At 41.1% G+C, this 22,297-nt stretch overlaps 1 protein-coding gene across 1 annotated transcript; it reads left to right on the top strand.

The window, feature by feature from the left end:
- The first annotated feature begins 11,698 nt into the window (after positions 1-11,698).
- LOC139545041 (5-hydroxytryptamine receptor 1A-alpha-like) lies at positions 11,699-14,403 on the top strand. The gene has a single exon (XM_071352401.1). The coding sequence runs from the start codon at positions 11,952-11,954 to the stop codon at positions 13,230-13,232; it is 1,281 nt and encodes a 426-aa protein (XP_071208502.1). The 5' UTR covers positions 11,699-11,951; the 3' UTR covers positions 13,233-14,403.
- The last annotated feature ends 7,894 nt before the right edge of the window (positions 14,404-22,297 follow it).

The raw sequence follows: 22,297 nt of genomic DNA, 5'->3' as shown, positions 1-22,297 counted from the left end.
GGAGAACCCCATCGTGTTTGTGAGAGTAGAGCAAAACGGAGAACCCCATCATGTTTGTGAGAGTACAGCTAAACGGAGAACCCCATCGTGTTTGTGAGAGTACAGCTAAACGGAGAACCCCATCGTGTTTGTGAGAGTAGAGCAAAACGGAGAACCCCATCATGTTTGTGAGAGTACAGCTAAACGGAGAACCCCATCGTGTTTGTGAGAGTAGAGCTAAACGGAGAACCCCATCGTGTTTGTGAGAGTAGAGCTAAACGGAGAACCCCATCGTGTTTGTGAGAGTAGAGCTAAACAGAGAACCCCATCATGTTTGTGAGAGTAGAGCTAAACGGAGAACCCCATCGTGTTTGTGAGAGTAGAGCTAAACGGAGAACCCCATCGTGTTTGTGAGAGTAGAGCTAAACGGAGAACCCCATCGTGTTTGTGAGAGTAGAGCTAAACGGAGAACCCCATCGTGTTTGTGAGAGTAGAGCTAAATGGAGAACCCAATTGTGTTTGTGAGAGTCATAATCGTCTTGCATGTCAAACCGTTCAGACGCTGCAGACGTTTTTGTTACCAGGAAGTACTCTTTCTTTTTGTGTGAGAGAGAGAAAAACAGAGAGAGAGAGACAGAGAGAGACAGAGAGAGAGACAGCCAGCCAGCCAGACAGACAGCCAGCCAGCCAGCCAGCCAGCCAGACAGACAGACAGACAGACAGACAGACAGACAGACAGACAGACAGACAGACAGACAGACAGACAGACAGACAGACAGACAGACAGACAGACAGACAGACAGACAGACAGACAGACAGACAGACAACTGTAGGGAAGGTTACTTGATTTGGCTCCACAGTCGACTCACTGAACCCTATCTGGGACTGGCTGAAACTTGCCCGACACAGATCTAGGATCAGCTTACCCTCTTCCAATCCTAACGTTCATCATTAGTTGGGGAAACGCTAGTCTGGATCAGCATCTGGGGGTATCTTCATCCTACGCCCCCTCAGGGCTCCCATCCCTCCCTCGTCTTTACTCATGGGGTTCGGTTTGTATATGTAGCCTACAGGAGCCTGGAGGTCCTCCCATCCTAATTACCATTATCACACCCAGGGGGAACTCTAGGGATTTCACTGCTGCCGTGCAGCCGCCTCCCATAGTGTGTCATTATCACGGAACACAACACCTACCACGGAACAGTCGTCTAATCACACACACACGCACGCACGCACACGCACACGCACACACACACAGGGTTGGAAGCAGCTGTCCCCAAGCTGAGCAGAAAAAAACAGTAGTCAGCACTCCCGAAGACACAGCCAAATAGTATCCACAGATACAGTGTGTTCTTAATTCAGTGTTCTTATATCCTGACCCTGTGGAACCATGGTGTAGTAGCCACAGATACAGTGTGTTCTTAATTCAGTGTTCATGAATGTGAAATGGGACCAAAGACACATGGTACCATGATGTAAACTGAGAGAAATGTGGCTACAGTGCAGTACAAACAGTGTGAGAGAACGGATCTGTGTCAGAGTGGGTGTCAGTCCTTCTCTGTTCTCAGCAAACGTGTCAGTGTCTTAACAAACAAGGCAACACTTTATACAGAAGCAGGAACAGCCTGGTAATCAAAACTAGTACCCGTATTGCCACTCTATATTCTGTTCACAGTTATTTATTTTATTTTGCCAACCACTTCATTTAGACACACAGCATTCAAATCGGAATCTTCCAAGTAGTCATCTAGCCAACTCCATAACTCCCTCCATTGCCACAGCAAGTTATTCATAACAATTCACAAAACCAATCTAATAATCATATGCCCACAAAGATATCTACTAGGAGCACATTGTATGTTATGTAATGTGTGTGGCAGCTTCTACATACGATATGCTAATTGCCATCATGTCCGCAAAGAATGATGGCAGAAACAAAACAACAGCCAGTCACAATCATTCCAGTCTAGCAATGTGCCTGTGGATCTGCATCGACCAATCAGACTGGAATCTGTTCTTTTGTTTGGGTGGTTTTGAAGGGCTCTCTGCCCAAGCCTCATCATGCAGCCCATTCAGATATAACCCCACCTTAACTGCACAGACAATGGCTATTGAGACAAGCTGTCCGCTGATGGGACTTGTCGATAGTAAGTGGGACACTCACTCACACACACACATGCACACACACACACTGACATTGATGGGCCTGTAAAGTCAATAATCAGCTAACCCAGTCACTGAATATACAACAGAGCAACAAACTGTAACCTAGTCTATGGAGAGACATTGTCTGTCTGGTAAGGAACTGATCCAATTTACATATGATATAGTAAAGTATACAGTGGCTTGCCAAAGTATTCACCCCCTTGGCATTTTTCATTTTTTGTTGCTTTACAAACTGGAATTAAAATAGATTTTTTGGGGGGTTTGTATCATTTGATTTACACTACATGCCTACCACTTTGAAGATGCAAAATATGTTTTATTGTGAAACAAACAAGAAATAATACAAAACCCCCCCAGAAAACTTGGTATGTCTCTATAAGCTTGGTACATCTAGCCACTGGGATTTTTGTCCATTCTTCAAGGCAAAAAAACTGTTCCAGCTCCTTCAAGTTGTATGGGTTCCGCAGGTTTACAGCAATCTTTAAGTCATACCACAGATTCTCAATTGGATTGAGGTCTGGGCTGGTGCCACCACCATGCTTCACTGTGGGGATGTGGTTTTCTAGGGGTGATGAGAGGTGTTGGGTTTGCGCCAGACATAGCGTTTTCCTTGATTGCCAAAAAGCAAAGTTTTAGTCTCATCTGACCAGAGTACCTTCTTCCATATGTTTGGGGAGTCTCCCACACGCCTTTTGGCGAACACCAAATGTGTTTGCTTAATATTTTATTTCAGCAATGGATTTTTTCTGGCCACTCTTCCATAAAGCCCAGCTCTGTGGAGTGTACGGCTTAAAGTGGTCCTATGGACAGATACTCCAATCTCCGCTGTGGAGCTTTGCAGCTCCTTCAGGGTTATCTTTGGTCTCTTTGTTTCCTCTCTGATTATTAATGCCCTCCTTGCCTGGTCTGTGAGTTTTGGTGGGCGGCCCTCTTTTGGCAGGTTTGTTGTGGTGCCATATTCTTTCAATTTTTCTACAATGGATTCAATGGTGCTCTGTGGGATGTTCAAAGTTTCTGATATGTTTTTATAACCCAACCCTGATCTGTACTTCTCCACAACTTTGTCCCTGACCTGTTTGGAGAGCTCCTTGGTCTTCATGGTGTCACTTGCTTGGTGGTGCCCCTTGCTTAGTGGTGTTGCAGACCCTGGGGACTTTCAGAACAGGTGTATATATACTGAGATCATGTGACACTTAGATTGCACACAGTTGTTCTTTATATAACTAATTGTGTAATTGGTTGCACCAGATCTTATTTAGGGGCTTCATAGCAAAGGGAGTGAATACATATGCACGCACCACTTTTACGTTTAAAATATTTTTTTTTTTGGAAAGGACCTTTTTTTTTCATTTCACTTCACCAATTTGGACTATTTCGTTCTATACAGCTAATCCTGTTCTCAGGCAGCGAGGCGAACAGAGTGATGGCTTCAGACTGTAATCAGTCAAAGGATCAGATACCTACAGTTATCTGACATTAAATGGGAATTTCAGTATTTTACAACGTAGTGTTAGATGGTTCCTCACCCTGAAAGCAGACTATGTATCAAACTAAACTGTAATCTATTGTTTGGTATTCTTTAAACATTCAGTAATAACTTCAACTAACTTTAGCCAGCACTAGATAAGGGCATGCGGTCGCACCTGTCTATTGTCCTGCTGGCTCTGTCTCCATCGCTCTCTCCTTCTCTTCCTCCTCCTTAGACTCTTCACCCTGTTCTTCTCTCCTATCCATCGCTGCTGGAGCAGGGGACAAGCCCAACGGTCCCCCCGCCAAGTTCCCTTTCCTCCATTGAAAATGAATGTTCCCATGTTAGCCGAGACAGCATTCACAGTGAACACTGCAACACTGCTCACTCAGAAATCACCTTTATATTTCTGTCACGCAATCTGTAACATTTTCCACATTGAAATGACGTAGTGTACCCAGTGGGATAATGTCTGTACAGTAAAATAAAGCCCTCTCAACACACTGACTTCAGGCTCTATTCAGTCTGTATTGCTGAAACGTTACAGATTGCTTACACATCCAAGTGGGAATCATGGTATTTACCACATACAATGGGGAGAAAAATGTTAACCTGATGAGGACAGAGGGCGCTGTTTTCACTTTGGGGGAAAATCGTGCCCAATTTAAACGGCCTCGTACTCAATTCTTGCTCGTACAATATGCATATTATTATTACTATTGGATAGAAAACACTCTCTAGTTTCTAAAACCGTTTGAATTTTGTCTGTGGGTAAAACAGAACTCATTTGGCAGCACACTTTCTGACCAGGAAGTGGAAAGTCTGAAATCGATGTTCTGTTCAATGACCTGCCTATAAATGGGCATGATACGTATGACTATACGTGCACGTCATACACCTTCCCCTAGATGTCAAGAGGAAGTGAGAGAAGAAATTAGTTGATTATCTCGGTCTGAGATGGAAAGAAACCTCTTGGAACGACGTGTCCTCCATTTTCTGTTTTCTGCAAGGCGCATGGAGGGACCTGTTATTGCCTTCTGAAAAACTGTCGTTATAGGCGAATACTATCTCCGGCTTTGATTTTATTTGATACATGTCACAATATCATCGTAAAGTATGTTTTTTCAATATAGGTGTATTAGATTATTGAAATTTTTTCGGGACGTTAGGCGTGTTGCTTTGTCTGCATATGTTCAGGAAGGATAGCTTCGCGCCACTTGGCCAGTGTGCTTGCTAATTCAAGAGGGAAAAAGAACGTTCTAATACCAAACAAAGACGGTTCTGGACAAAGGACCCCTTGTACAACATTCTGATGGAAGATCACCAAAAGTAGGAACCATTTTGTGATGCTATTACATATATCTGTCGAACTGTGTACTAGTAGCTTTGCGCTCAGGTTTTGGGCATTCCCTTACCATAACTAAGTCTTATGTCGTAATGAAGATATTTTTAGAATTCTAACACTGCGATTGCATTAAGAACTAATGGATCTATCGTTTCCTATACAACATGTATTTTTTTGTAATGTTTATGAATCGCTATTTGGTCAGAATAGGTGAGAGTCTAATAGAAATATCCGCACATTCTGGGAAAAAGATGCTACGTTAGCACATTGTATAACCACTGATTTATATAATTGTATAACCAGCTCTAAATATGCACATTTTCGAACAAAACATAAGTGTATGTATAACCTGATGTTATAGGACTGTCATCTGAGGAAGGTTTATGAAGGTTAGTGAAATGTAATATCTTTTGCTGGTTTATTCGCTAACACTAACGTGCCTATTGCTATCGCTAACGTGCCTTGGTGAATGAATGCGGTAGTGTGGTAGGCTATTGTAGTAAGCTAATATAATGCTATATTGTGTTTTCGCTGTAAAACACTTAAAAAATCGGAAATATTGGCTGGATTCACAAGATGTTTGTCTTTAATTTGCTGTACACCATCGATTTTTCAGAAATGTTTTATGATGAGTATTTAGGTAATTCACGTTGGTCTCTATAATTACTCTGGCTGCTTCAGTGCTATTTTTGACGGTAGCTGTGATGGTAGCTGCAATGTAAAACTGATTTATACCTCAAATATGCACATTTTTCGAACAAAACATCGATTTCTTGTGTAACATGTTATAGGACTGTCATCTGATGAAGTTGTTTCTAGGTTAGTTTGGTTGGATCTTGGATAGTTATGTTGGTTTTGTGCATGCTACCTGTGCTGTGAAAAATGTCTGTCTTTTTTTGTATTTGGTGGTGAGCTAACATAAATATACGTGGTGTTTTCGCTGTAAAACATTTTAAAAATCGGACATGTTGGCTGGATTCACAGGATGTGTATCTTTCATTTGCTGTATTGGACTTGTTAATGTGTGAAAGTTAAATATTTCTAAAAAATATTTTTTGAATTTCGCGCTCTGGCTTTTCAGTGGAATGTGGGAGGAGTTCCGCTAGCGGAACCCCAGAGTCAGACAGGTTAACCTATTTTTTTTTACCTCTTCCACACTCATTTACAGTGAGACAGGTGAGTGAACCTGAAGCCATATTATTTCAAGAGTATTTGACAAGAGATCCTCTCTAAGCTTTACAGGAATATGACTCTGAATATATACAGCAACACCTCCCCCATTGGCATTCCGATCTCTTCTGTAGATATTATAACCATATATTGCTACCACTGTATCTTCAAAGGAATTATATAACCTCTACAGGATTGGTGTCCCCCCGCGGGATGGTTGAGCTAAAGTAGGCCTATGTTATTAGCATGAGATTGTATGTAAGAAGAACATTTCCCAGCAGATAGACATATCTGATATGGGCAGAAAGCTTAAATTATTGTTAACTTCTTATGGGTACCTGGGACGGTAGCGTCCCACCTAGTGCAAAATTCAAAAATACTCAATTCAAATATTTAACATTCTTGAAAATATATGTGTTATACATCAAAATAAAGTTTAACTTCTTGTTAATCCAGCCGCTGTGTCAGATTCCAAAAAGGCTTTACGGCGAAAGCAAACCATGCGATTATCTGAGGACAGCGCCCCGCATACAAAAGCATGAAAATCGTATTTCAACCAGGCAGGTGCGACACAAAATTCTGAAATAGCGATATAAAAAATGCCTTACCTTTGATGATCTTCGTATGGTTGCACTCACAAGACTCCAAGTTACCCAATAAATGTTTGTTTTGTTCGATAAAGTCCCTCTTTATATCCAAAAATCTCCGTTTTGTTGGCGCGTTTTGTTCAGTAATCCATTGGCTCAAAGGCAGTCACAGCAGGCAGACAAACAATCCAAATAGTATCCGTAAAGATCGTAGAAACATGTCAAACGATGTTTATAATCAATCCTCAGGTTGTTTTTAGCCTAAATAATCGATAAAATTTCAACCGGACAATAGCGTCGTCAATATAAAAGAAAAACAAGAATGGTGCGCTCTCGGTCGTGCGCAGGACACAGGTCTGGCAACTTCCCAGGGTCCACTCACTCAAAGTGGTCTTACTCCCTAATTGATCAGAATACAAGCCTGAAACAATTTCTAAAGACTGTTGACATCTAGTGGAAGCCATAGGAAGTGCAAATTGAGTCCTAAGTCAATGGATACTGTAATGGCATTCAATAGAAAACAACAAACATAAAAAAATCCCACTTCCTGGATGGATTTTTCTCAGGTTTTCGCCTGCCATATCAGTTCTGTTATACTCACAGACATTGTGTTAACAGTTTTGGAAACTATAGAGTGTCTTCTATCCAAATCTACCAATTATATGCATATCCTAGCTTCTGGGCCTGAGTAGCAGGCAAAGTTTACTTTAGGCACGCTTTTCATCCGGAGGTGAAAATAGTGCCCCCTACCCTAGTGAGGTTAATCTAACTGCACTGTCCAATTTACAATAGCTATTACAGTGAAAGAATACCATGCTATATTAATAGTATGAGGAGGGTGCAGAGTTATGAACTAATGTATTAATAAACCAATTAGGCACATTTGGGCAGTCTTGATACAACATTTTGAACAGAAATGCAATGGTTCATTGGATCGAGTAACTTTGCATATACACTGCTGCCATCTAGTGGCCAAAATTGCGCCTTGAATCCTAAGTCATATTTCGGCCTTTCTCTTGCATTTCAATTATGACGGAAAATAAACAACGCATGTTTTTTCCTTTGTATTATCTTTTACCAGATCTAATGTGTTATATTCTCCTACATTAATTTCACAAACTTCAAAGTGTTTCTTTTCAAATGCGGGCGGCTTGACCAAGTGTTGCTGATGGAGGAGCCAATGCGTCAGACACCTGAGAGATGGAGCGCAGTGGATCCGAGTCTGAGGCAGTCTTCCTGGAAGTTGAGGATCCAAGTACAAGGCAGAATCCCAGGCGGAATCCCAGGCAGAATCCCAGGCAGAATCCCAAGCGGAATCCCAGGCAGAATCCCCCTGGGAAGAAGTCCGGATAGGGGATGATGGTGCAGGAACCTCTGAAGCTAGGAGGGCAAAGCTGTTTGACAAGTGGATTTGGGTCGGGCTTCCCAATGCCAAAGAAGCCCCATTCGCCATAGGCCGCTTCCCTCCATTTGGCCTAAGGCGGGTAATGTGCTTCCATAGATGGGCGGCAGGATTGGTGACAGTATCTATCATCCATTAAATACACCAGAAGCCACGGTCCAGTCCCATTTTCCAGGGGAGTGTGAAACTTCTTTAAGGAGGGGTGCCTGGAAGGCATTGGCCTTTCACTCAAGGAGTGTTAACATGGCGGTGATACTCTCAACACACCTGTTTTCTAAGAATAGCCACTTCTTCCCTATTGTCCTCAGCGAGTAAATAATTGTTGAATCAGAACTCAGAATTCCACATTGTCCTGGAAGAGAGCATAGTAAATACAGCTCCTGCATTAAACACTCACTTTTCCCCCTGAACTGGGGAAGTGACCATGAAAAGAGACATAGCAACTGTAAAAAAATTGGGTTTTAACCATGTTTTGAGGCTATATATATATATACATAGCGTTTTTTTTTATTTGTATTTTATTTACTTTGTTTACAAACATTGGAGTACAATAAGCTTATATTTTGGGTTCAGATGGGGTATGACAGTTGAACTAAGCTCATCAGGAATTTAGTTATATTCTTCAAGAATCAATGGGTAGTCAGTCCTACATATAATTCATTTAATTTGAAAAATGTATGTAGCAACTGCTGATTGCACCTTTAAGGAAATTACCTAAATAATAACATTTCCGGCAGTTGAATGCAACAATGTTTTTTAACACTATAATTTATTTACCAGCATGATAGCTGTGCTTTTAATTTATGGTTGATAAAGCTTGTTGGCCGTTAGCCTCAATGTGTGGTAGTGGAGTAGGGGCCTGAGGGCACACACTTAACTGAGTGTGTTGTGAAATCTGTTATGAATGCATTGTAATGTTTATATAATCGTATAACTTGCCTTAATGAACTCTACTGCCTAAAACTACTTAACAATAAAAAGTCAAAGTCGTAACAGTTTTAGTTAAAAGCCCATATTTTAATTAAGCAGACTTTAACAGCTCTACACTACCAGGGTGTCGGGAGGGTTACCCGGCATTTCTAACGCCTCCTACGGCCTCCTCTCCTGCGACGCCGGGACACCCTGGGGCGGCGGCGCCTGCGGACAGGGCGGCTGCTGGATCTTCTGCGTCTTCTTGGCATTGTGATTGATAATAAGTAAGACTATGAATAAATTTTAGACGGCCGAGAATCCCTTTTATAGGGCTGGAGGTGGCAGGCGTGACGTCACCATGTGATAAATGATGATGCAATAATTATTAATAACATTTAGAATTTTGAAAACTACTAGCCTTCAGTGATGTCATAACATAGCATTAGGCAGGATGACGCAATAGTGATCTTTTTTTGTTTAGCGAATTTAACTTCTGTTCTGTTGCTTTGGCCAACCCAATGAACCGTGGTATAAAAATAAATAAATCGCTCTGGGCTTTATTAAATATAGATGATTTCCATAACAATTTGTTGCAATTAAACAATAATACTGGGTTAAGGTGCACATTTGACACCTTCTCAACACTCAAGCATTTCTTTTGAATGTTTATTTATCCAAGGTGGTAGGCTAATCCTCTTCACTGTCTTTTGCTTTGTAATTTTCAGCTATGAAGTCGTAAATACCAGTTGGATGCATTCACCGGCTTTGAAGTCATTTGTATTTGTATTTATTATGGATCCCCGAGGCAGCAGCTAGTCTTCCGGGTGTCCGGCAGAATTAATAATATATAAATAGATAATAATAGCCAAATCTGTTAGGAATAGATACAATTAAAACATTGACTCTTGTATCTGTCCCTAAAAAAACAACAACATTAAAACAATGTAGTTTTTATTTTAAACATTTACACATTCAATCATCAAGTTAGAATAGGTTTGCAATAATTTCTTAGACCTACAGTAATTTATTGATCCAACGGTTGGATTCCAAACAGCAAATAATTAATTAATACACGTTTACTATAGCTATAACATCCCACAAATATTATAGATAACTAACGAAGAGAACAGATACAGGAATATAAATTGATAGGCTATTCGTTTAAAACGTTTATAGAATAATTTAATCTATATTATAATACCGTAAGCTTCTCAGTGGCGGGATTTTCTTAATTTTAAGATAAAAAGAAGCTCATGCCACTGTGTTTTGTACTTTCGTGAATTTTTTCACGGTTTTTGTGTTTGGAATGGCACGGTTACTATGGGAGATTCAAAATGCTGTCAAAATGCAAATTATGTAAGCGTTTGTATGCCAATTTTAAATCTGTAGAATGACTTTTAACCATAATGCTATTCGACTGACTGGACAAATGACTTATTCGGCAAATGACAGGAGTGGCAAGGAGTGTCATGTTAGATAAAAATGCTGGTACCTAGGCTATTTCTAAGGTGTAAGGCAGACAGACCAGTAACTTTTATTGCCACACAAGGTGCCACCGGTGGATTCAAAACGAGTAGCCTAACAATTATTTACATGGCCGTAGTTGCATTTACAAACATATGTTTTTTTCTGTATGAAATAAATAATATGTAAACAAATGGTGACAGTGAGCAATTGACAGTGAGCAAAATAACCATAGACGGGAAGTTGACAATGGCTTATCAATAGGCATAAACACAATGTATTTCTATGGTTACAGTCCTCAAAGATTGCATTGAATCAAATTAATTAGATTGACCTCAGCCAGTAGTGCCTTTACTAAGTAATCTAGACCTAATAGGCTAATATAAAACAATAGCCTATCGTTGGTTAGGCTATTGGGTTGTTCGGGTGTTTCTTTCTTATAGACGACCTTGTCATGGGATTTTAATGAACTTGCGTGAGCAAGCTTCTTACTCGCACTTTGACTTTTTCCTCATCTGTGGTTCAAAAAACCACACATTCTTCCAAGCTCCAATGTGTGCAGCCGTAGTTCTCGTTCCTTACATCAGATGGCAGCATATTTCTGTTCTGGACTCGAGCAATGAGCTGTCCTTGGTTCTGAAATACCGCATACAGGCTCCACTCATTTTGGGAATGAGCTTATTTGTCAATCACATTTAGAATGACATATCTTATGAATTAAATACCATTTATATTTAACATATTTTATATCACATTGCTAAATAATATTAGTTTTTGTACTTTGATAAATATATATTTTGTTGTCATCATTTGAAGAGAATTACTCCCCCTCTATGTCCAATGAGATGAAACGCGTTTTCAGCTTGCAATTAATTTAAAACTAAATATCAATCGACTGAAACAAAAAACGTTTATTTTTATTTGATAAAGAAATAGTTACTCGCAATGCAGGGAACTACTTTAGTTTATTGCACAATTTGATTAGGCTACAGAGGTACACAAGAATATATAGCAAATAATGAGAACATATATATTTTTAAGTAGAAAAGAAACAGAAGAGGGAGAACCTCCGCACTTTATCTTTATTATGCAGCTATCGAAAGGACTCCACAAGGGAGAGCAGAGAAACAGAACTCCGCGGCGACCGTCTGACGTATACCTACTGCTGCTGGTAGCTTATAAATGAATTCACGTCGTCACCAGGCGCAGATCATTTGCAGGACCAGTAAGCGCCCCGACCGCCAATAAACACATGCGCACACACACACACACACTGGTACCACTACGCGTCATGCGTCCTCGGAACGAGGGTACAGGCACAGGAACTCCGATGGACCCCGGTAGAACTCACACCGGCGCCAGCACGAGGGACTGACTGAGCCTCCAGGTTCCCCATTTGGTTACCTTGTCCAGTCCTACCGGGCGCGCCTATCGGGTGTCCCATGCCCCTGACGCACTATGGATTTTATAAACAACATCAGTGACAACAGCAATTCGACCACAGACTTCCCCGACGTCGTGGATGTCATTCCAAAGTGGGGAGACAATGAGAATTCAACGGGGTCTAGAAGTGTGCCTGAGGTGGAGCTGAGTTACCAGGTGGTCACCTCTCTGCTGCTCGGCGCGCTCATCCTCTGTTCCATATTCGGCAACGCGTGCGTCGTCGCCGCCATTGCGCTGGAGAGGTCGCTCCAGAATGTGGCCAACTATCTGATCGGCTCGCTAGCCGTCACGGACCTCATGGTATCAGTTCTGGTACTACCCATGGCAGCCCTCTACCAAGTCCTGAACAAATGGACTCTGGGACAGGAGATATGTGATATATTCATCTCCCTGGACGTGTTGTGCTGCACGTCGTCCATTCTGCATCTGTGCGCAATTGCCCTGGACAGGTACTGGGCTATCACGGACCCCATAGACTATGTGAACAAAAGGACACCCAGGCGAGCCGTGCTGTTAATCAGCGTGACTTGGCTGATTGGGTTCTCAATCTCCATCCCTCCAATGTTAGGCTGGAGGAAAGCCGAGGACAGGGCGAACCCGGACGCCTGCACCATCAGCCAGGACCCAGGTTATACCATCTACTCCACGTTCGGAGCATTTTACATCCCTCTTATCCTCATGCTGGTCCTCTACGGGCGGATATTCAAGGCAGCCAGGTTCCAGGTTTGGAAAACTGTAAAGAAATCGGAAAAGGCAAAAGTGTCGGACAAGTGCTTGGCCGTGTCGCCGGCTATTTCCCACAAGAAGATCAATGGAGAGGCGGGGGGCAAGAATTGGAAGCGCAGTGTGGAACCTACATTCAACTCCCCGTGCGTAAACGGCTCGGTGAAGCACGGGGAGGACGGCGAGTCGTTGGAGATCATAGAAGTGACCAACAATTCTAAGAACCACCTTCCTCTCCCCAACACTCCACAGTCCTCACAAGGCTTTGAGAACAGGAACGAAAAGAACACGGAGGCTAAGAGGAAAATAGCTCTGTCCAGGGAGCGGAAAACGGTAAAGACGCTCGGTATCATCATGGGCACTTTTATTTTCTGCTGGCTGCCGTTTTTCATCGTGGCGCTGGTCTTGCCTTTCTGTGCGGAGAGTTGTTACATGCCAGAGTGGCTGGGCGCCGTCATCAACTGGCTGGGCTATTCGAACTCTCTCCTAAACCCCATAATTTATGCCTACTTTAACAAAGACTTCCAAAGTGCTTTCACTAAGATCATAAGATGCAAATTCCACAGACCGTGAGACATTTAGTCGTAAAGTGTTAGCGTTAACTTCATTCCAATGAGTTAATGAAACACAAAAAATAAACATGTTATTTTCAGGGACAGTAGCCTACGGTGTCAATTAGAAACAGAATAGCCTACGGCACATATACAGTGAGGCGTGGAGAGAGACAGGAAGTATATTTGCATATGCTGTGTAAGCTGCTCCTGTCTAGCATATTCGATATTGTAAATATCTGCGAGGCATCGTATTCCCATGCAAGATGTGTCATTCAAATACAATGTTCTGAATTCATGCATTGCCATCCACGAGACACGCGCGCTGCGTTGCGACTACGACGCGAGGGTTTCTGTCCTAGATCACACCAAGCTTTGTAGCACTGAAACAATAAAAACGATCGAAAAACTACAACTTCTGATTGTAACGTCTACTCTTTGCGCACAAACCGAGGAAAGCGTTCAATGACATTTGTAAAAAGAAAGAAAAGGAAGAAATATGACGAGTTTATTTCCAAAACGCTATATTCATATATTTTCTCACATTTGTGTTTTTTTCATTTAAAAAAGGATTGCGTACTGGCACCATCATGTGTGTGTAAAATATGACTGTCCTTTGGATTATTGGATTTTAAATGTGTTTTTTGCAAAACGCTATATATCCATCCATTGTTTAGCTGGAATGGAATGTTCTATCCTGTATATTTGATTGTGATATGTGGTTGTCTCACCTAGTTATGTGAAGATGAAGGCACTTACTGTAAGTCACTCTGGATAAGAGCATCTGCCAAATGACAAAAATGTCAAATGTAAATGTTTTACATACAGATAACATATTACTCTATTTAATTATTTTTTTGATTTTTTTTTAAATATTGATGTCACAAATGTATCATTTATACAGTCCTTTATTAAACATGTAGTTATTTGTTACATTTGACTGTGTACAACCTAGCAGTACTACTTATTTCTGATAGTGAGGCGGATATATGAAACCACCAAGTGATAAAAGATAAACAAATACATGTCTGTCATTGAACAACCCCATGCCATGATTAGATAATGAAAAAATACACCTATTTCTTTCATATTTTATTTCAACAATAAAAGCTAATTTACAAACTTTTCTGAAAATGGATATATAGCGTTTTGTATGAAATTTCATATTTTGAGATTAAATTATCTGAGTATAATCTGTTATTCTGGAATTATTTAATTTCACGAATGGAGAGGTCAACTCTTTACGCAATGTTGAATGAATCATAGATCTAATACAGACACAGACAGTATAGTATATATTGGACTGAATATGAAGTGGATTTGGGAGGTGTGAGATATTTATGTTAGTGGGTGAGAGAGCTATGTACGGGTATTGTATTGATCTGATGATAGTGGGTGAGAGAGCTATGTGCACAGTAAAGAGGTATTGAGTTAAACAGTTCCAACTTCTATCAACTCTATCTAAGGCAAAATGAGATGTACAATTTTTAAAAACGGAAACAGTTAAGATATGGTGTCAAGGACTGGATCTTTCTGCCACGCACGCACGCACGCGCACACGCACGCACGCACGCACGCACGCACGCACGCACACACGCACACACGCACACACGCACACACGCACGCACACACGCACACACGCACACACGCACACACGCACACACGCACACACACACACACACACACACACACACACACACACACACACACACACACACACACACACACACTCAGTGTTTACAGAAGAAGGCAGGGGCTTTGGTTCAGGGGTAGCTGTAAATGGAAACTAAAGCTTGAGGCACCTTGAAATGCATTCCAATAAAGATTCTAACCACATACAGAAATACGTTACATGGATTCTAACCACATACAGAACTACGTTACATGGATTCTAACCACATACAGAAATACGTTACATGGATTCTAACCACATACAGAAATACGTTACATGGATTCTAACCACATACAGAAATACGTTACATGGATTCTAACCACATACAGAAATACGTTACATGGATTCTAACCACATACAGAAATACGTTACATGGATTCTAACCACATACAGAAATACGTTACATGGATTCTAACCATACATGTAAATGCATTATGTAGACCAGAACCTTTCATATAAATATGAAACAGATCCTAAAGTTATCCAGAAATGCATTGCTTTCAAATCGCAAACTCTATGGCACCTGAATAGAATACAACAGAGAAAGACAGAAAAAGAGAAACAGTGGGATAGGTTACACATTATCTTACAGAACCATCACTGACTCCCAGCAGGCATCACAGCTCTCTGGTCTAGAAGCAATGATCATGACGTGGGTGCAGGTGGTAGACTGGAGAAGCATGGATCATGTCTATCCCCCCCCCCCCCCCCCCCGATGCAACCTGAAGAAAATTAAGACAATTGACATCATTGCAGGCAACAGAGATATGGCATGACTTGCTCTTTTAATTACGGTTTATTTTGTCATATGTTAGCTGTCACTAATAATGAAAATATACACCTGACTTCAGAACAGTGGAGTAACTTTCCCTAACTTTGGGGATATACTATATCAAATCAAATTGTATTAGTCATATGCGCCGAATATAACAGGTGTAGTAGACCTTACAGTGAACTGCTTACTTACGAGCCCTTAACCGACAGTGCAGTTAAAAAAAATACAGATAAGAATAAGAGATCAAAGTAACAGGTAATTAAAGAGGAGCAGTAAAAAATGATCTTATATACAGGGGGGTGCCGGACCAGAGTCAATGTGCAGGGGCCCCGGATAGTTGAGGTAGTATGTACATGTAGGTAGAGTTAATTAATTAATTAAAGTGGCTATATGTCCTCATCATGTTGCCACCAGGGTTTAAACTACTCTAAGGGGTACCCTGCAATGGTGAGCTCTCACGGACTTTCCTGGAGGTGACTGCTTATTGAAAAACATATCCAAGTTCAACTTTAATGACGAGAGCTGGCTGTCTTCTCCACAACACTCATAGAAGTGACACATGGTCTTAGTTATTATGGGGTTACGCTGATGTGTTCAAATCCAATCCAATTTTATTCATTACATACTTGGTAAACAACAGGTGTAGACTTGCAGGGAAATGCTTACTTACGGGCCCTTCCCAACAATGCAGAGAGAAGGAAAATAGTGAAATTATAGAAAAAGAAAACACATAATAACAAAAGTAATAATAAATACATTATGTACAAAAAAAGTTATGATCAACGCAAAAACACACAACACAGCAGAATTGGTCAGGAACCCGTAAAATGTCTGCTATCCATTGCAGCGCCATTCTCTTGTTATGGGAATGTCCAGCTACCCCATGGACGTTGTCGTCGTTCTGTGCTTACTGGGGTGTAGCCTGCAGTGTATGCCCGCAATGGAATTTTATGAATGCCCATCCATGTGGTAGGCCTACCGTTTGTAAAACAGGCAGTGTATTATATTTGTGTCTACAATCAACTGGTACAAGTAGATTTTGATATGACTATGGGGGGAAAATGACCCTATGAGGGTGTTGTGCCTGGCCTTAGTGGATTTGGGCGGTATGAGATATTGATGTTAGTGGGTGAGAGAGCTATGTACGGGTATTGTATTGATCTGATGTTAGTGGGTGAGAGAGCTATGTACGGGTATTGTATTGATCTGATGTTAGTGGGTGAGAGAGCTATGTACGGGTATTGTATTGATCTGATGTCAGTGGGTGAGAGAGCTATGTACGGGTATTGTATTGATCTGATGTCAGTGGGTGAGAGAGCTATGTACGGGTATTGTATTGATCTGATGTCAGTGGGTGAGAGAGCTATGTACGGGTATTGTATTGATCTGCACAGTAAAGAGGTATTGAGCTAAACAGTTCCAACTTCTATCAACTCTATCTAAGGCAGAATGAGATGTACACACACACAGACACACACACACACACACACACACACACACACACACACACACACACACACACACACACACACACACACACACACACACACACACACACACACACACACACACACACACACACACACACACATACACACACAGGTTACAGAAGCAGGCTTTGGAACGGGTTTAGAGGTAGCTGTCAATGGTAAGAAACATTTGAGGCACCTTATTGTACCAGGTAATATGTAGAATATCGGAGGACCATGAATGTAAGAAGAAACCTTAGGTGCTGGCTTAAGGCCCATAGCAACTGCTACAGAATGTCCGATCAGAACAAGAATGAGGCGGATGTCCAGGTTAAGGGGGGTTTAAATGGATCCAGTCCATGGGAGGAAATTGTCAGCAGGAGGAAAAAACAGGTAGTGCTCACCAGGATGGGAAAAGCACGTTTCTGACCACAAGGTGTGCTGGGGTCCTACACTAACTGGAAGCTAGGCCGCTGATAGGCTGAACGAGATGTGGTGATAAGTAATTGGCATGACCTTGACCAATATGACAAAAGTGGGGGTCCTCTGAATAGGAGACTGAGCTGCCTGACTAGAACTAACTAGAAGGGATGGCTAGAGTCAGCTGACTGATGTTGGCTGTTTTAACAGAAAGCGAGAGATGACGTAGCTAGTACTCTTATCTGGAGAGTGTTCCACATTGAGGTTCAAACCTCCCATCCTCTCTGTTGGTGTTCTCCACCTGTCATAGTGCCCAACACCCGCTTTCTGCTCTCTTCCGCCCGCGCATCTCTCTGTTCAAACACGACACACACTCCTGATCATGTAGCAACTTCTGACAGGCAGGAATGACAGGCTTGGGTTTCGCCAAAAACTATTTTGTCTCTGCAAAGGCTTTTCAAACTTCTAACAAAACACACCGTTCACTAAACTTTAGTTCAAAGAGCAGACTCTCTCTTTGTTGGTTGCCTTTTTGGTTCTTTAGAGGACCATTTAGAGGATCACAATATCTTACTTAATCTAGACAATGTATCTCAATCCCTCCCAAAAGCTCTGAAGGTCACAGACATATTCAGCTCCATCTCAAGTTATAAAGTAAATCTAACCAAATCAGCCCTACTGCCTCTCAAGACCCCGATGGAGGACTCCATCTCTACTTATGAATCCCAATCGTTTCCCATTTTAAATCTTTGGGAATAGATAAATTTCCTTCCTTAGATAAAACCATTGCCAAAAACTTTAACAGAACGCTCAAATCAATTCAATTTGAACTCAGTAGATGGACTAATATCCCAGTTGCTTTAACTGGCAGAATATCTATTGTCAAAATGAATATGTTGCCATGGCTGAATTTCTGTAGTTCAATGCTTCCCTTGTTTCCCTCTTCTGGCTATTGGGATGAAATCCATAGTGAGGTTTCAAAATGTATATGGCAAAGTTAGCGAGGCTGGACAAAATTAACAAACTTGCAAAGAGGGAAATATGTAGGAGAATTATCCAAATGTGGATAATGTGGATAATGCACCTGTAATGCCCCCATCAAAAAATAACAAAACAAATAAAAATTAAGTAAAAAAATTAAACAGTGACATCAAAACCACTCAAAACAAAACAGCATCTCTGAACCCACCTGAGGAAAAGCCTCCTAATAAAAAATGACTCAAGTAAAAGTGAAAGTCACTTTTACTTGAGGTTTTAAGGTTTTAAATATACTTAAGTATCAAAAGTAAATGTAACTGCAAAAAAATACTTAAGTTTCAAAAGTAAAAATAAAAGTATAAATAATTTCAAATTGGTTATAATAAGCAAACCAAATGACATTGTTAAAACATTTTTTAATCTACATATAGCCAGGGATACACTCCAACACTCCAGTCCGCCAGATCAGAGGCAGTATGGATGACCAGGGATGTTCTCTGTTTAGTGAGTCCTCCAGATCAGAGGCAGTATGGATGACTAGGGATGTTCTCTGTTTAGTGAGTCCTCCAGATCAGAGGCAGTATGGATGACCAGGGATGTTCTCTTGATAAGTGTGTGAATTGGACCATTTTCCTGTCCTGCTAAGCATTCAAAATGTAATGAGTACTTTTGAGTGTCAGTGGATTAAAAAGTACAATATATTCTTTAGGAATGTAGTAAAGTAAAATTACAAGTTATCAAAAATATAAATAGTAAAGTAAAGTACAAATACCCCCCAAAACTACTTATATAGTACTTTAAAGTATTTTTTACTTAAGTACTTTACACCCCTGCCAATAAACAAGTTTTGTTGATTTCCATTGACTCTGATTAGGCCTTACAAGAAAGGCCTTACTTCCTCATTCCTCTTGCCTTATATTGCAGATGTCTAGCTCTCCATCGCAGAAGGTGCTAGGTTTTGTGAGTGAGATCCTAAACTACTATTCAAGCAGATGAAGGGGGCTGATGAAAGACGTTGGTGTGATGAATGTAAAATCTATTGGCCAACAGACAGCGAAGGGAGAAATGAGGCAGGACATTTCCTTAAGAGAATCAAAGAGAACATTGGAAGCACAATCAGAAGCATTCACAGCTCATGGTTTCTGATATAACAACCTATAAGAATCCAACTGTCTAAATGATGATGTATTATACTGTGGTTACTAGAAGGATTTACTAGGCTATGTTACTGTAACTCTGGAAGTTTTCACTTTGAATTTAGATAGAGGTCCATGAAGAGCGTATCTGTATGTTTCAAGCATGGTCAAAGTCAAGGATCAGGACCAACCTGCACGGCATCTGGTTAGCACTCTGCAGCTAGAGGAAGGATAAAGAGGAGGAAGACTAGTAGGGATCAGATATGACTGGTTTTAATGGAGTGGTTGAATAAAGGGACATTTCTGTGTAGTATGAACCTGATGTAAGGGGAAGAGTGTGTAAGGAAGTCATTACAGTATATACTGCAAGTCTTTGTTTACGGGTTACAGATGGTTCTCTTCTCATTTGTTTTGCAGACAGCTTGCTTTTAGAACCTCTCTCTTTTTGGGGCATTTTTGCCATATTTTTTTACTGCTGTTTTTAAGTTCCACTTTTTGTAACATTGTGGTTGGGGTTGGAGTTTGTCACCTTTTCAGAATTCTTCTAGACATCAGTTAGAAGTAAGCCTCCGTTCTTTACTCACAGGGGCAAGGTCCTATATTTGTACTTTTCTTAGCTGGAACAGGATTGGGTTTCCTCAAGGTTGGGAGTTAGGGAATTCATAGGGTAGTAGACTCATTGTAAAGGGTTTTTGCTTTAATAAAAAATAGGCAGTGGATTTCCTCTTGAGGGGCTACTGCTCGAAATAGAACAGAAAGCTTCCTGTCTTTGTTACAGTGAAATAGAACAGAAAGCTTCCTCTCATTGTTACAGTGAAATAGAACAGAAAGCTTCCTCTCTTTGTTTTAGTGAAATAGAACAGAAAGCTTCCTCTCTTTGTTACAGTGAAATAGAACACAAAGCTTCCTCTCTTTGTTACAGTGAAATAGAACAGAAAGTTTCCTCTCTTTGTTACAGTGAAATAGAACAGAACGCTTCCTCTCTTTGTCACAGTGTGGGTTTATGCTTGGGGTGTCTATAGAATGTCTTAGGATGTTAGACTAAGACTGACATGTTGAATACACCTTTCATCTTGTGGGACACTAAGACCCATCACGGTGAGTAACTCCAGGTACACAGGTAAAGGGTTTCTGGTGTGCACCCGTGGGTGTAAAGACAATATTTATTTAATGATAACAGTTGCAGAGCGGAGAAAGTATACTCACCACTCAAGTTCCCCGGTTTTTATAGTCCTAGGAGAGCCTGATGAACTATGGGTCACCCTACCTCTGAGGTGGACATCCCGCTGAGTGGTTTAAAAACAAGTTTCTCCCACCCCAGCTGTCGGCCGCCGAGTGCTAAGCCGGCACCGCGGTTGGTATCAGCGGGTCACTAGGATCGGGACTGGGCCTGAAGGGCAACATCCGTAGGTAATAGGCCTGAAGCAGGGGGAACCTAGGCTAGCTCATTAATCTCAAGGGAGAGGCGTACTGTTGAGTAATGTGAATGGACAGCAGCAGTGCAGGCCCTGTGGCAGAGTCTAAGTCTGCCCATTAGTCTCTGTCACAGACGAGCATAGGCCTGCTGATCTAAAGGATAAGAGCTGCTTCACACTTCATCATCCACATACAGGCCTTGCAGAAGAGCCTCATTAGATAAGCACCACTCAGATTGATGGCTAAGGCATATGTAATGTTTATCTGACCACTCCACTTTAATAGATAGATCCACACTTACACATAGTACACTGCACAGCAGTGGTCACCAACTTTTCCTGAGTCAAGATCCCTTTCAGAGTCAAAATCATTTCCTGAGTCAAGATCACATTCAGAGTCCAGATCACTTCTTGAGTTAAGATCACTTCCTGATTCAAGTTCACTTCCTGAGTCAAGATCACTTCCTGAGTCAAGATCACTTCCTGAGTCAAGATCACTTTCAGAGTCAAAATGCAAGTTGAGATCTACCACTGAGACTCAAGTCTCTGCATTATTTCTGCCTCACGCACCAATTAACTTCTCTAGGGTAGGGGGCAGCATTTGGAATTTTGGATGAAACGCATGCCCAAATTAAACTGCCTGTTTCTCGGGCCCAGAAGATATGATATGCATATAACTGGTAGATTTGGATAGAAAACACTCTAACGTTTCCAAAACTATTAAAATAGTGTCTGTGAGTATAACAGAACTGATTTGGCAGGTGAAAACCTGAGAAAAATCCATTCAGGAAGTAGTTTTTGTTTTTGTTTTATAGTTTTCTATTCAATGCCATTACAGTATCCATTGACTTAGGACTCAAATTGCAGTTTCTATGCATTCCAGTAGATGTCAACAGTCTTTAGAAAGTGTTTCAGTCTTGTATTCTGAAAAATTAGGAAGTAAGAGCAGTCTGAATGAGTGGACCCTAAAGTTTCACAGAGCTTTTTCTTGCGCACAACCGAGAGAGTGCGTTTCTTGTTTACATTTTTTATTGACAACGTTATTGTCCGGTTGAAATATTATCGATTATTTAGGCTAAAAACAACCTGAGGTTTGAATATAAACATCGTTTGACTTGTTTCTATGAACTTTACGGATACAAATTGGATTTTTTTGTCTTCCTGTTTTGACTGCGTTTGAGTCTGTGGATTACTGAAGAAAACGCGCGAACAAAACTGAGAT

Source organism: Salvelinus alpinus, chromosome 19, assembly GCF_045679555.1.
Source record: "Salvelinus alpinus chromosome 19, SLU_Salpinus.1, whole genome shotgun sequence".
Lineage (NCBI taxonomy): Eukaryota > Metazoa > Chordata > Actinopteri > Salmoniformes > Salmonidae > Salvelinus > Salvelinus alpinus.
The sequence above is the reverse complement of the archived record's forward strand: the minus strand, read 5'-3'. Positions and strand labels throughout refer to the sequence as shown.